A 14353-nucleotide genomic window follows, 5' to 3' on the forward strand; every position below is an offset into this window, starting at 1 on the left:
CCAGATTTACTCATGGATCTGTTCCAGAACATACTTCTTATCCCTCCCATTTATACACATCATCTGTGTCTTCCAGAAGAAGATGAATTAATAATTAGATCTGCTCAGGAATTTTTAGCTGTATGTTTCATTGCAAAATACCAGTTGGATCTGAAACTTAATTCAAAATATCTTGGGTTCAACAAAACACTTCACTATTTAAATGAATTAATTTATTATTTTAATTAATTAAAATTCACATTTAAATGAATTCCCATTTATAAAAGAGAAAAAAAAAGTTTCCCAAAGAACAGTATCTGCTATACAGCCAATTGCATCAAAACTGTTTTAAGTACAGCACAGGCATCCTTTGGAGTGCAATGTTAAATATAAATTTCTCATTACCTTCTACCAACAAGGTCCTATACAGACCAGTTTTTCTAAATATACTTGTAGTTTTATATCACTTTCCTTAAACATCTTGCCTGAGACCACTTTCTTTTCTGGTTCTTGTTAATCTCATTTTTAAATTATATCCCCTTAACTGAGGTAAATACTATTCCTCAAAACAAACACTATTCAGATTTTAGTGGCATGTGATTATGGTCTACAAAATTATTGATCCATTAAATTTCCTTTGGAGCATCAAAGCACCTATTTTGCTTCTATAAACTGGTGACAATGGAGCAGCCAACTGGCCACAGGGATTTCATCCAGAGCCTTTCTGACAGCCTTTCAACGTCAGTTCCTTAAATGGATGAGATCACTATTTTTTCCTCTGTGCGGAAGGCTTTTTGTAGCAGTTCGTGTTTTAATTGTTAGGAGTTGCACCACACCAATTTTGATCAACTTATTGGAAAAGCTTATTGGAAACAGGAATATTTATTCCTCTGCAGAAGTGAAGTAACTCAAAAGACAGAGAAAAAATCCCAATACTCCCAGATTGATTCACTCATATAACTCTGTATATTTAAGTCTTACAGTGATAGGAGAAGAGTTTATAGACTTGTCAGCTGCAAGAAGCTCTTATCTTCATTACTGAAAGAACTAAGCAAAAGGCAGTTTAGGACTAGCTCTGCACTAGTCAGAAACTGTCAGTACCAGATATAAGCAAGAGTAGCCATAGCGCTGTTCTGAATTCCACCAGCTTGTTTTGGTCCTATGGAGCCAATTACTCCAGCATACTTAGCCTGAGCCAATACAGGATACAGTCCACTCAAGGATTTTTCCACAAAAGGGAATTTATGGCTGTCATTTGAGACATCCTTCCAACTGCCTTGTTTCACCTAAAAAACAGCAAAGTAGCTGAGCACTGGGGCCTTAAAATCTGGTGACTGACCTACAAAAAAATCCCGTCGGGTTTGGGGACAAATACAGACCTCCTTAGCCAACCTGAATGCCTAAGCAGGTCAGTGTAATAACATATAAAAAGAATGGAAATACTTCCTCTCTGGCTGAAGGGCTACTATACAAGCAACTTTGGGCAAGCACCGTCTTCCTATTCTGTGTTTTCATCAGGACTCAGAGGAGGTACAGGGAAAGGCAATCTCAGGCTCTGAGGCACCTTGGTAGAACAAGTAAATCTCGAGGATGTCATTTACAGATGACACAGATAAAAACAGTAAATAAGGGTACAATGAAGAGATAGATTTACCCCCTAAAAATATTATCTCAACAGCACTGCAAAGAATGCCTTTGACTCAGTCTTCAGCTCATGCTGACTTCACAACTGTCCCCATTTTCTTCTCTTCAGACAATTCTACAATGGCCTTCAGCTCAGCTTCAGAGAACTTAGGGGTCAGTGCCACATCATCATAATCAAATTCTTCATCCAGTGAGAATGGTTGAACATCATCCCCTAGTAGCTGTAGTGAGGAAAAACAGACACATAAATAATATTGCTGCAAGTGATGATAAGGGAGCCCAAAATACAAACTTCTAATTAATATTTAATTAAACTAATTTTTCTGACTCTAGCACTCTCAGCTGATTAAGCTCTTTTTAAGTAAGAGAATAAATTCAATTATTCAATTTGACCTAATTTAAGCCATTTAATGTGCCCCATTTGTACTGTACTGTATCTGAATGAATATCATTAGCTAATTTTGCTCAAGGCAAGGAATCTAAAAACCACCCTTGCACACATCTATTACATTCCTGCCACTTGTAGTGGCAGGATTGTGGGAATACGGACAAGTTATGTACAGCTACGTTAAATTTCAAAGACAGATTCCATATCCTTAAAATCTGGGCTAGTATCACATAAAACTTCAGCGTACATGCATCTGATACTAATGTAACATGCTTCCCAGAACACAGTTCCAGCAAAGGAAATTCCTGGAATGAGAAAAATGACACATAATCAATTTTGAGATTCTAATAATTTCTTCTCACCATCACAGAAATACGCAATTGGCTGGTTTGGATTTCTTGCATGATGAACATAAAAGTCTTACAGCATTTGCCAATATTTGCTTTGTTGACACAGTGTACAGCATTTCTATATTGCTTCTTGGTAAAATACCTTAGAACACTCTGCCTATTAAACAAAATAATGAAAACAAGCAACTATGGCAGGCTGCACACTGATAAGGAGCTGCAGGGGACCATGACACAAAAGGTTTATGGTAAGCAGTTACATAAAATTAATTCCAGAGCTACACAGAAGACACATCCTCACTGCCCAAACTGTACAGGAATGCTTCCTATCCTTTGAGAAGTTAACATAAAATGCCTAGAAATTTCAACTATGACAAACAGCACATCTCCACAAGTGCTCTGAGTTTCAAAGATTTAAGTACTTCTGTACCAAATCAATAAAACTTCTAAATACATGCTTATTTTTCCAAACTTCTGATGAAACCTCAATGAAGCCAATGACTACGGACATATTTGAAGTTAAGAATTTGTTTTGCTGAAAGGGAGGAAGAACACTTAGCATCTTATGGTCACCACTTAGTTTAGAAGGCACAGTATCCCACACAAGTTCTGGTAACATTTTGTAAGAAGTTGCATTGACACAAGTAATGCCATCCAATGATAAGTCAGAGAAGTGGTAGCTGGATTCCTCCCCAGTGGCCAGGTACCCAACAGACATGGCAGCCAGCATCTTGCCAGTATCTACATCCTTTATTAATAAACTGTAATATTGCCTGATTCATCAGGAAATATTTTTTCTGGTTTTGTAACATTAGTCATCTGTATTGCTTAACGTTCAAGGGATCTGGCTTACATTGGCTTCAACAGATGTTGAAGCATATAAATCATCCTAGATGCTGACCTGTAGACAATAGACATTTATATATAAGAAAACTAGAGGTGGTTTAGAAAATGGTGTTCATTCTGCATACAAAGATTATCTTGATTATGTCCATAGACTATCCCAGGTAAACCATCATTAACTTTTATAGACAGTGCATTCAAGAAATGTTTGCATGAGACAAAGCCTGCACACAAGCTCTCTTTTCCATTACGGCTAAGGTCAACTCCTTGACCTCCTCACCATATTCACATCCACTTTCATCTTTTCCCCAGGGAAAGTCTCCTAAAATTCCACACCAGTAAGAGTACCAGCAACTGGGTAACAACTGGCACCAGTAACCAGGGTTCATTACTACCTGTCTTTCCTTTGCAGAAATCCAAAACGCTCTTCTAAAATACGATGCAAGGTGCAAATATTTTTCAGTTAGTTTAGTTGTAACAATATTTGTTACCACACCTGTAGGTAACTAAGCTAAGAAGAGTTTAAATTACAGTAAGCCTTCAGAGGGATTCTACAAAAACAAACCTCTTCTTCCTCTGTCAACTGTTATGGAAAGTATACACACGTTCACTATGCCCTTGTGCTGACCTTCATGTCATTCCAGGAACATTTTATGCAGATGCAGAGAAATACCTGAAAAATTTTAATTTAAAACACTTGATCCCAAAATGCTAACTGAAATTAGATGCCAGAATAGAACATACCTAACTATACTGTTAACAATTTTTCTGGTACCCACTCGTTGCACATTTGAAAAGTGTATTCATATTGTTATTGCATATTTATCAGCATGCTTCATCTCTCAACAAGTACTCAAAGCACTAGGGATTCTTTTTTTTTGCTCCTTATCCCAAGAAGCCATCCACTTCAACCTTCCAGACAAAGCAATCCAAAATTTTTATACTGCAAACTGCAATTTTGATCTATTTCAAAAGGGAGACATTTTGCTATAGAACACCGAATCCTCTGAGCTGATCAAGTTATTATCTTGTTAATTTTGCCTAAGGACTGAGAGAAATACGTGAATTTCAGGTGTCTAATTTAACATCTAATTGAAATCTTTTTGAGAGCTCTCTGGGAACAGAATTTTGCTCTATTAGAAAACTGCCAGTTTGCTTAAGATTGCTCCTGTGATTTACTCTCTGAAGAAAAAACTCATTTTCATTTACAGTTCCTCCATGTCCAAATTAAAGGGGAAAAGAATGTAATAGTCATATTAATAACTGAAGCATTTTGCTAGAGGCTGCTTTACAAAGTAATGTTGCAAATAAAATACCTTAAATTTGAGACTTTCAAGTCTAACAATAATTGGCAACTTAGTTCTTTTTATTAATCCATGTGAAGTTACAGTTAACTGAATAGCTTGTCTCCGCCCTTCTAAAACCTTATTTCTGTGTAATTATGGCACTCCATGATTCCACTCATTCAAATTATGAAAAGGATGCACATACACTCACCAATGATTTCATTGTATACCAAAGGGAAAACTTACTAGTTCAATACAATAATTCAATAACAATAAGTAAAAAAGGGAGGAGGGGGAGGAATATATGCTATTATCTCATACAAGCTTAATATATACTGGGGTACTTGGGAGAAAAAAAAAGTTAGTCTTGAGTTTGGGGCACTGGAGTGGGAGCCAATAAATCTTGACCAATTTGCCACTTCTGCTTCATCATTCTGGATAAGTCACTCAATCTCTGTGTCTTTACTGGCCTCTGAGAAGATGTAATTCTTTCATCTTCTTTCACTCAGTCAAACCTGTCTTTAAGTTCTTCCTTGTTCTTATTGCAATTATGCACAGCACTTAGCAAAGGCCCATCAGTAAAACCTTAAATCAAATGAACTCAATGGAAGCTGTATTTTAGGTGACAGATGCTGCCATTCCACAGATCAAAATAAAATGATAGGCATGGTAAACAGTTATTTGAATGCTCAAACTAAGGACAAACGAAGTAGAATAGAAGGGTAGAATTCATCTTTCCTGATCCCAACCATGTAAAAACTGGGCTTCTAGATTAAGATAGTCAATTAGCTAAAAAAGACCCAGCCAAAAAGTAAGCCTATGGATGGATACACACCACAACTTAGGAAAAATGCTTACAGCAAGTGGGACGAATCACTTTCTGGAAGTGTTTATCTCCCTTTCTTGATGAATTCTACTAATTTAGACTACATTTAAAGCTGAAGTTAGGTGAGATGAACCCCACTTTGAATGCATGTTTATAGTTGAGTGGATGGAAAATAATCATTCAGATGTACTCATATGTATGCAAGGGGAGAAATAGGAACAAGTAAAGACCCTACGAAACCGACATTAGGACATATTGTTAATTAAAAAAACTATGATGTCTTTTATGAAAGAAAGCATTAAGTAGAAATAAAGGAGAGAATAAATATCTGGGTAGGGAAGGTGAATGTTCTATGATAATGTACTTCAGCCATGGAATGAATGTTGTTTCAATTTGCAGTGGCCTGAGGGGGGTCATGTATGCTGCACTGTTGATATTGAAATCCAGGAATATATTTATGTCTAAACCCAGGAAAGAAAGATGAAGCAACACTGATGGACAACATAAATAATTTTCTGTGTCATTTACTTAGCCTCTTATCAACAGCTTTTGACCAAAAAATATTTTCAGGTAGACAAGTTGTTCTTTAACAATTAGCCCAGTTATATACTGGGTCTTTGCAGAGCTTCTTTTTTCAAACGTTCCCTAGCAATACATTCAGAGATACACACCTTCCCCTAAAGTCCTTCAAAAATATGCCCATAGCATAGACATTTGACATCTTACATTGCACTATTAAGCTTCTTTATTTTTTCATAGGGAATGGTTTTCCATTCTCTATGAAAAAGCGACTAGGCAGCCACATTAAGTTGCCCTTCTCTAACAGATTTGTTTTGATGGACAGAGAACAGTCTCACTTCAAAGCAGGGATGTCTCCAGGGAAAATCTTTTTTCTAAACTAGTCCTCCATAAGCAATGCAAGACTTAATTTTCAAGGCAATGACAATCTGAAGCACTGAGGGATTTTAAAATGGACCTGCTCAGTCTTGACAGTTCTAAAAATCAGGCCAGTTACATTATCTAAATGAAGGCACAAATATGTGTATAACTTGGGGGAAAGACTGCCTTCATCCTGAGTAACCTGGCACCAAGCAAACAGCTCTAAAAATCGTAAGCCTTTTTTTTTTTGAAAAATGCAGCAACCCTTAACCAACATAATAATACACAGTTTCCCTTTCAAAACCCAGCTTTTCCTGAAATGGAAATCAATTCTGCATGCAGTAGGTTCTTCATCTATTTTTCATGAATTATAGTTTAAAGAGTCATATGCAATCCTTTAGGAACACTGCAGGCTGCTGCAACTCTCCTTCTTTAGTTTTATACAGAAGTTACCAAATGAGAAAACCATAAAAGCTCATTCTAGGTTTTTTTTGTGTGTGTGCCAATGGATATTTCTCAAGGCAAAAACCTCAAATTATGTCAATCCTTAGGGAAAAGTGTGAGTATTGTTATTCACAGAATGGTGGGTATTAAAGCTTGAAAGGTCATTTTAGAACATTTACTTTTTCCCAAAGCAGACTTGTTCCTTATAGTAAAGAGTTTATTGCAAAGAACTAAACACAATTGAGCTCAGGAAAGGAGGCACCATATGCACTGCTATAATATCAAACCTTCATTGGTCACGCATCATTTATAAACTTGATTTAAGTCTCATGGGACATCAATAAGCATATGAAACTATCAAAACTGGCCCATTTTAGCTGGAAGCCAACTTCAGCCTCTATTACAATGATCAAGCAGGGGAAAAAAAGTGGCGAAGAATTCTCTGTAATAGAAACATCCCCAAAAGTTAATGCTCACACTGACTATTTGGATAGGAAGCTTAATGACTTAAAATAAGCCTGTGAGCAATCCACACCTTCTGTTCCAGTTTGAAAAGAACAGAAATTCTGGGGGAAAATGGCAATTCTAAATTAAAGCCTGTATTGATTGAGTCTGATTAAAAGACTCAGACTGTATAGTGCAAACCTCTCTACACCAGACCTAGACAATGCAGATCCTCAGCAGCATCTAGCTACTACTAATTTCCAAGAGGAAAAATCCCAATTCTGATCACAATACATTCTAAAACCTTTTTTTCTTTTAAATATCAAGTTAAAGGGATCATTCCTAACCTCCTTGTTGCAGAAGATGGTTCCTATATTCAGCCCAATGAGAACTGCAGGATGTTGTAAGATTATGAGATCACTAGGAAATTAAATGGCCCTAGTAATGACTTGTTAAAAGGTCAGGAAGCGCAAGAGTTTACCTGAACATTCTGTGAGTTACACCAATTAAATATGAAAAAGCTCACACACATTTTTAAGTATTGAAGTACACATTTTGAAAATGTAGATTATATAGTAGCAGTGTGCAAGACAAAATAATACCTTTCTGTTAGAGTGTTTATCTCAAGTCTTAATGTCCTTAAGAACTCATTATTAATTTAAAAATTAATAATGTGACTTGTTAACTCATAGAAGATCCACACACTCCATCCATACCTTTCTGTTCCTGTTGTAACAACATTAGAAGCCAACAGGTGAAAAAAACCCACCCCAACCCCCAGTGTTTAAATAAATAAATCTGACCTCATACCTCTTGGCCTTTGCTGTCCGACAGCTGTGGAACTGACAAGGTTCTGAACTTTGGTTGAATAGGCTTATCCAAAAAGGGTGTACAGCAAGCCACTGTCTCTTCCACCTCCCCTGGGAGAACTAATGACTCTGCTGAATAAAAAATTGCCAACTTTAACCTTCCATTCAATGTATAAATTAGCAAAATCCCATGTAAAATTCTGTAGTGCTCAGACACAGGCAGAAGCTTGTTAGTCAAAGTGTGCTGTACTTGTTGTTGCATAATATATAATACAGGCAGCTATCTTTAAAACACCCATACAGTCCTGAGCTAAAATCTAGATAATAAAATGTACTATACTAAGGAAAAATCAAACTTGGTTGAAAATAGACAGGTAGCTCTGCTTTCTTGAGGACTCTGATTTAAAAATCTGGATGTATACGCTCCTAAACTCAAGAGAACACCTGGGATTAATGTCTTTCATAACAAAGAAAGAAGGTCCTGAGCAGAGATTTCTGCAGTACGAGTTATAAAACACCAGACTGAATACTGGTCTTGACACCAATTAGCTGGGCAGTCTCATTCAGCTCTCTTTTACTAGTTTAGTTTCACCACCTGTATGCTCGGCATAAAGAATCTTTGCAAAGCATCTTAACATGAAACATTAGGTAAAAATACCTGGTAGAAGTACTAATATTCCCCACTAATGTGCCAGACAACTCTCTTGTCCATGGATATTTTACAGATGTTTGTTCCTCCCTGAGCTTTCCAAAAAGAGGTACCTGAAAGGACTTCCCTATATCCAGGACACAGCAACATGTAACCTTTTGACACAGGCAGGATTTGGTCCACAGTTCACAAACGCACAGACTTTCTGAATCACTTTTGCTTTACATGCTTAAGCAAAACGTTCGTACTGGGTTTGTTCTCTGTGACAGCTCAGAAGGATATGCCTTAGGTTTAGAAATATCTTTTAACATGAATCAGTCTTGGCTCTGCTACAGCACAGATGTGTCCATCTTGTCCCCGTGATGATTTTATGAAGGAACTTAAGGGGACCATATGTCTTGTAATTTAGTGGAAGGATTATGTAAATCTACCTACTGTATTTTCTAGCTGATACACAAGTTTCTTTACAGCTTTATACTACATTTTAGTAGCTTGATTTCTTCTTGAAATCTCAGAATAAATTTTCTTAGCATTGCTTAAATGTTAGTCAACAGAACCAATAAAAGGGTACATAGATCCAGGGTGAGAAGGAAGAAGTGGATATTTATCTCTTCCTGCACATTTTTACCACAGTAATGGAGTTAATGACCTCTCATTCTCCTGTAAATCTGCATTTGACAATAATGATTTCCTAGCTAGGCCTTTGTAAAAAATCCATAATCAAATTCTTCATTTAGTTTTTTTTCTGGGAATTGTGTACTATTTCAAAGCCAACAGGGCTTTGGACTTGTAAAGTAGAATGTTCTTTAAAAAAGAGATGGGTATCATTCCCTTGGGTATCTCAATCCTGGATTTTTGTCTTTTGGTTCATGATTCACGTATAAGTGGTTTCACTTTCATCTGTATTCTCTTGGTTGGTTATACCTGTCTCTAGTCATCTATGCATTTTCAGTACTTGTTCTCAGCATAGCACCTGATCTTATTCTGCATCAGTTATACGCAAAAACTTTCTGAAAAGAACAGTGCAGTCCACAGGTATATATGCTATGCCTGCCTTCACGTGCTCTGCAACTGCTTTTTTTGATCTTTCATAACTTGGGTCAAAACTATTTGTAGGACAGAAGGAAGATGTGAAAGTTCATTTAAAGCCAACAGCAAGCATCTGCTATTGTTTCAAATTTGCACCCTAAATATATACCCACACTGAAGGAAGGAAAGCCTGGGCATCAGAAGGTTTGTATCACCTACTGGTATAAACACTGATTATTTCCGTACTAAGACCTTCCTACCCCCTGCTACAGACCAATCCACAGAGAGAAGATGAGGAGGAAGCACTGTTACGCAACAGTCTGGCAATGGCTCAGGAAGACAACTCTTATAAATTAGGACAACAGAAGGAAATTTATTTTTGCTTTTAGCAAGAAGTGTTTGTCATATTCAGAATGTCAGTTCCACTATTTTAAGGCTCATTAGTAATGCAAACAATGTTTCAGATTCTCTTCAATCATCCCATAAGAAAGTGGTAATCAACCTTTGTTTGCCAGTAGACATGCCAGAAATGAGCTTTGTCTCTCTATCCTGGCTGTGTGACAGCACATGAAAGTCTAATCGGTAAATGCTGCTTTCCCTGATAATGTTTAATCAAGAAAATGCTTCAGAGAGAAAAATTAGGGAGTTTTGACAGTCCTCCTTCTCAGTGGGAGCTCCCAAAGGAACTGTAGGCTATTGTAAGCTCTAGCCAGTACCTCACAGCTGGTTTAGGCTGATGCTACAGCACTCGTGGATGATGATCCTAATTAAGCTGCTAATTATGTTCTCTGTGGAGGTGATTAATTAGCAACAGGAAAGCCTTGGATACTGCCAACAGCACCACATATAGCGACAACTAAGCAGGCAATAACATAAAAAAATCTGAGAAGAGATTTTGAAATGCTTCTCTTAGACCATGATGAATCAACTTCCTGGATGATACAGCAGCGAACTCAAATGCTTTTACTCATGTCCAGCATACTTTAATGAGAGCATATTTGGAACCTGAGCAATTCTCTTCTTTTTAGTCCTGACCATCCACACACACACACACCCCCTGCCATGACAGACCCACAGAAAGTGATTAATAAATCAGTGAACACTGCTGAGTTGGGGTTTCTTGCTCATTCCATGCATATTAATTAGAAGTATAGAAAAAAAGAAAAAATAATCTATTGACACAAACCTGATTTGAACTTTTAAAAGTGAAGAAATTCAGAGTCTTGTCTAAATCTTTAGCTTTACTGTAGCCAAATGATGCCCAGCTATACATACACTAACACAGGTTTTACCACTTTCAGACACTACATTTCACAAAAAAATGCTGTTGATGGGGAGCTGAGGAAGGAGGTAGTGACAATGAAAAAAAAGTTTAAAAGCTTAATTTTGCTGTCTCCTCTGATTTTCAAGCCGTTAGCTCCAAAGAGCTGCCTAGTGTGAAATCATCTCGAGGCAGTGTTAAATGGATTGCAGAGTCTGGAGGAGAAAAAAAGAGATTCACCAGTTGAGGAGAGCCTCATACTTGAAAAAATCCACATAATTTAACTCTGAATCCTCTTCCTCAACCTGATTTTTCTGGGTGTAAATATAGGCTCAAAATATAAATATGAATGCAAAGGCATAGATTATGGAAAATGACAAATATTGATACAATTTGCCTAAAGAATTATTTAAATAATCCAATAGTTATGCTTGGCCCCAGCTTCAAAGTAACTGAGTCACCTGGGTTCTCCACAGCCTCTGTGGGGTTACAGAGAACTGAGACCTTGAAAAGACAAGTTTATGGTGCATCAGGGCTCCAAGCTGGATTAGGATGACACTCCGATATCCTTGCTTATGCAGCCTCACACATACATTTAATTAGTCCTATTTTAGTTTTCTCTTGTATTTAAAAAATAGCATACTCAAGGTCTCTAGACATGCTTTTCACATATTTTGAACTTCATACAAATATTACCTATTATTACCTAACTATCCTTCGAGCCCTGCAGCAAGTGATTTGTCACCAGTCCTGGAAGGAATTCTGTTGCCAAAACTTAGGTAGTAGGCATCCTCCCTCCACCCCTGGAGAAAGCCTGATCATCTCTATTGTTGCCTTAAGCTACTTACAGTTACAGATTGAATTCAGTGAGAAAGAACGATTAAACTGTCTGCCATACACATGCTGTCTCTACACGATGCATTAAAGGTATGGTTTAAGGCAGCAATTTTACTTTGCCAATCATGGTTTACTGTGCCAAACTCCCACAACGCAAAACATTGCCCTGGTTTCAGACTTTCAGCCCAGTGCTGTCTAATGAAAACAGCTACAATGAAATTTGCATACTGGCCAAATCTATGGGCTGCTTTTTGGGCTTTTTTGTAAGCAGCAGCTGTATTCATTCACACCTTAAAATACAATGGACTACGAAAATAAATTGGAAAAAAATAAACTAGAATGATTCTTCCAGGACATCTCCCAAGAAGCACTGGTTCAGATGGGAAGTTTTAATGCCTATTTTCTGTCACACTTCTCACACTCTCAGCTTTGAGCCACTTCCCCTTAAGTGTGAATATTTATTGTATTAATGTACCGTTGCTAACTCAGCTAACTGATCTGCCCTTTAAAGCTAAATGAAATACAGAGATACTGAACTGTTGCCAGTAACAAGTAGAGATAAAAGCTGCTTGTAGCTATACTAGCAAGGAATAGTATTTTTTAGTGGGTGTCCTAGCTTGTTTTGCCAATACAAAGTCTTAAATCTACCTGTTCTGACATACAAGTGGCAGCATTTTAAAAGGCCAGCAGCAGATTGTCTTTCAAATTTGTGTAACACTTTGCCTCTCTTATAAACTAACTGGAATTCTTCAGAAATAATCCTTTATTAAGGTGGTCAATAAGGATATTGTTTTATATTATTTTATGATTACAAACAATGGAAGCAATACCATTTTATATTTTATTTCGCATTTTGTTGCTATGGTTTTCACAGGAGTAAGATTTTACCTCCCTTATTATGAAGCTTATCAAGTGGATTTTGACATGTAAGACACTATCAAACTGTAAGTCCTATTTTCTGCACTTAGGAGTCAAAGGGAAATTCTTCATCTTGACTCAACAACTACCTCCACTGAAGAAGCCCTGGGCCAGACCCAGGCTGTGGATGGCCCAGATAGAAATTTGGAAGCTGTTCACTTTCCTTACAGAGTTTACAAGTAATAATCAGCTTCTGGCTATGAAGTGTTTTGATGTTATACAATACAATCAAAATGCTTAATGTTGTCTGTGAGCACTGTTGATTGCTGTTGATTGCTTCAGAGTTGATACGGCTTCTTTCTGCATTTAGGCAGACTGTGCAGGGAGTTTGTGCAGGGCATGCTGTCTCATGGGAAGTGCTGAGGACAGCAGAGATTGAAAGCCAAATCAAATGTCACATAAAAAGCAAGTAGTCAGCACACTGATAATCTACAGTGGTGATGGTATAATGTTATATTTATTATTTTTATAATCACCAATAAAAGAACTAACTGAAAGGTTTTCCCAGTGTGGCTTGGATAAAGTGCTATGCAGACGGTACAAGCAGATGATCATTTTTGTAATTATCTTGTTCAAATGCAGTCTGTTTTACTAGAGGTTTCTAAACATATGTGATTAACATTTACACTTGCACACACACAACTGCACAGAAATGACTGAAAAGCCTGGAGAGAGGCAACGTCTGGCATGGTCCAGAAAGTGGTAAGCTATCTCCAGGCTCTGGCAGAGCTCTTCTTCCCTCACAGCCCTGCTTGGTTATTTTAGTGTCGAGCTTATTTCTCATCATCCAATTTGTGGCCTGTTTTGAACTAAAGATATGTAATACTACATCCATGAACTAGACAGAGACAACTCTCATTTCATTATGGTACAAGTGAAATGTGTGCTTAGGCTTCCACCGGTAAGCCCCACCTTTTTTTAATATATATTAAAAGACATAAACACAGAACAATGTCCTACAAAGGGAAAAATGGGCACATGTGAACACTGCACTCAAAAGAAATCTTTGATGTCTGTGCTTGATAGAGGACTGCTACCTTACTCCCTCCTTCCTGAAAATCCCAGGTTGGAGAAAGAATATTTGCTGTAAACCTGACTTATGTTGGTTTATTATTTTATTGTCAGTTAACAGCCAAGCTCCAAATATTAATCAACTGGAAGTCCCTAAGCCCTCTGACTTCACAGGAATTCTGCACATATAGAAAGGAAAGACTAATCAAATCTTTAACAGATTAGACAGATTAATCAAGTGGAAATAACCAAGGAACCAAGGACCAAAGTCCTGCTCTGTAACAGCTTCTTTCAGTGACCTTAGACAAATCCCTTGAAATTTGTGGCTTAGTTTCTTTGTGCAGTCACAGGTATAGATGAGGAAAATGAAATTAATCACTAAAAGGTCATCAATTCTGGTGGTAATAATGACGACACAAGCACCTATGATAGACAACTACAGACACTAGGTTTCTATTTACTTTTTAGAGGTGGGAGAGTATGGAACAGTTCAACACAATTCAAAATGCTCATCATTTGAATTCTTAAAGAACTTCACTGTGAATTCAAAACTAGTCTCACCTATTTAAAGCCCAGGATGAAGTCATTTTAACAGGTAGGGACAAAATTTTCATTAAATATTTCCACTTTATAGAACTCTTTCCTGGTTTCAGCTGGGATAGAGTTAATTTTCTTTGCAGTAGCTGGTACAATGCTGTGTTTTGGATTTAGTATGACAATAATGTTGATAACACACTGATGTTTTCAGCTGTTGCTAGG

General features: G+C 37.2%; 1 protein-coding gene across 15 annotated transcripts in view; it reads right to left on the reverse strand.

Annotated features, from left to right (window-relative positions):
- Positions 1–922: 922 nt before the first annotated feature.
- The window catches only part of IFTAP (intraflagellar transport associated protein), a 43656-nt gene continuing 30225 nt past the window's right edge, over positions 923–14353 (reverse strand). For 14 of the 15 annotated variants that reach the window (XM_055715688.1, XM_055715690.1, XM_027807989.2 and 11 more), the window contains 2 exons: positions 7891–8021; positions 923–1844 (listed from right to left, as the gene is read on the reverse strand). In XM_055715688.1, the coding sequence (XP_055571663.1) occupies positions 1692–1844; positions 7891–8021 (284 nt within the window). In that variant the 3' untranslated portion in view covers positions 923–1691. The remainder of the gene's footprint in view (positions 1845–7890; positions 8022–14353) is intronic. The other variant, XM_027807996.2, reaches the window with a different exon arrangement.

The sequence above is a fragment of the Falco cherrug genome, chromosome 7 (genome assembly GCF_023634085.1).
Source record: "Falco cherrug isolate bFalChe1 chromosome 7, bFalChe1.pri, whole genome shotgun sequence".
Taxonomy (NCBI): domain Eukaryota; kingdom Metazoa; phylum Chordata; class Aves; order Falconiformes; family Falconidae; genus Falco; species Falco cherrug.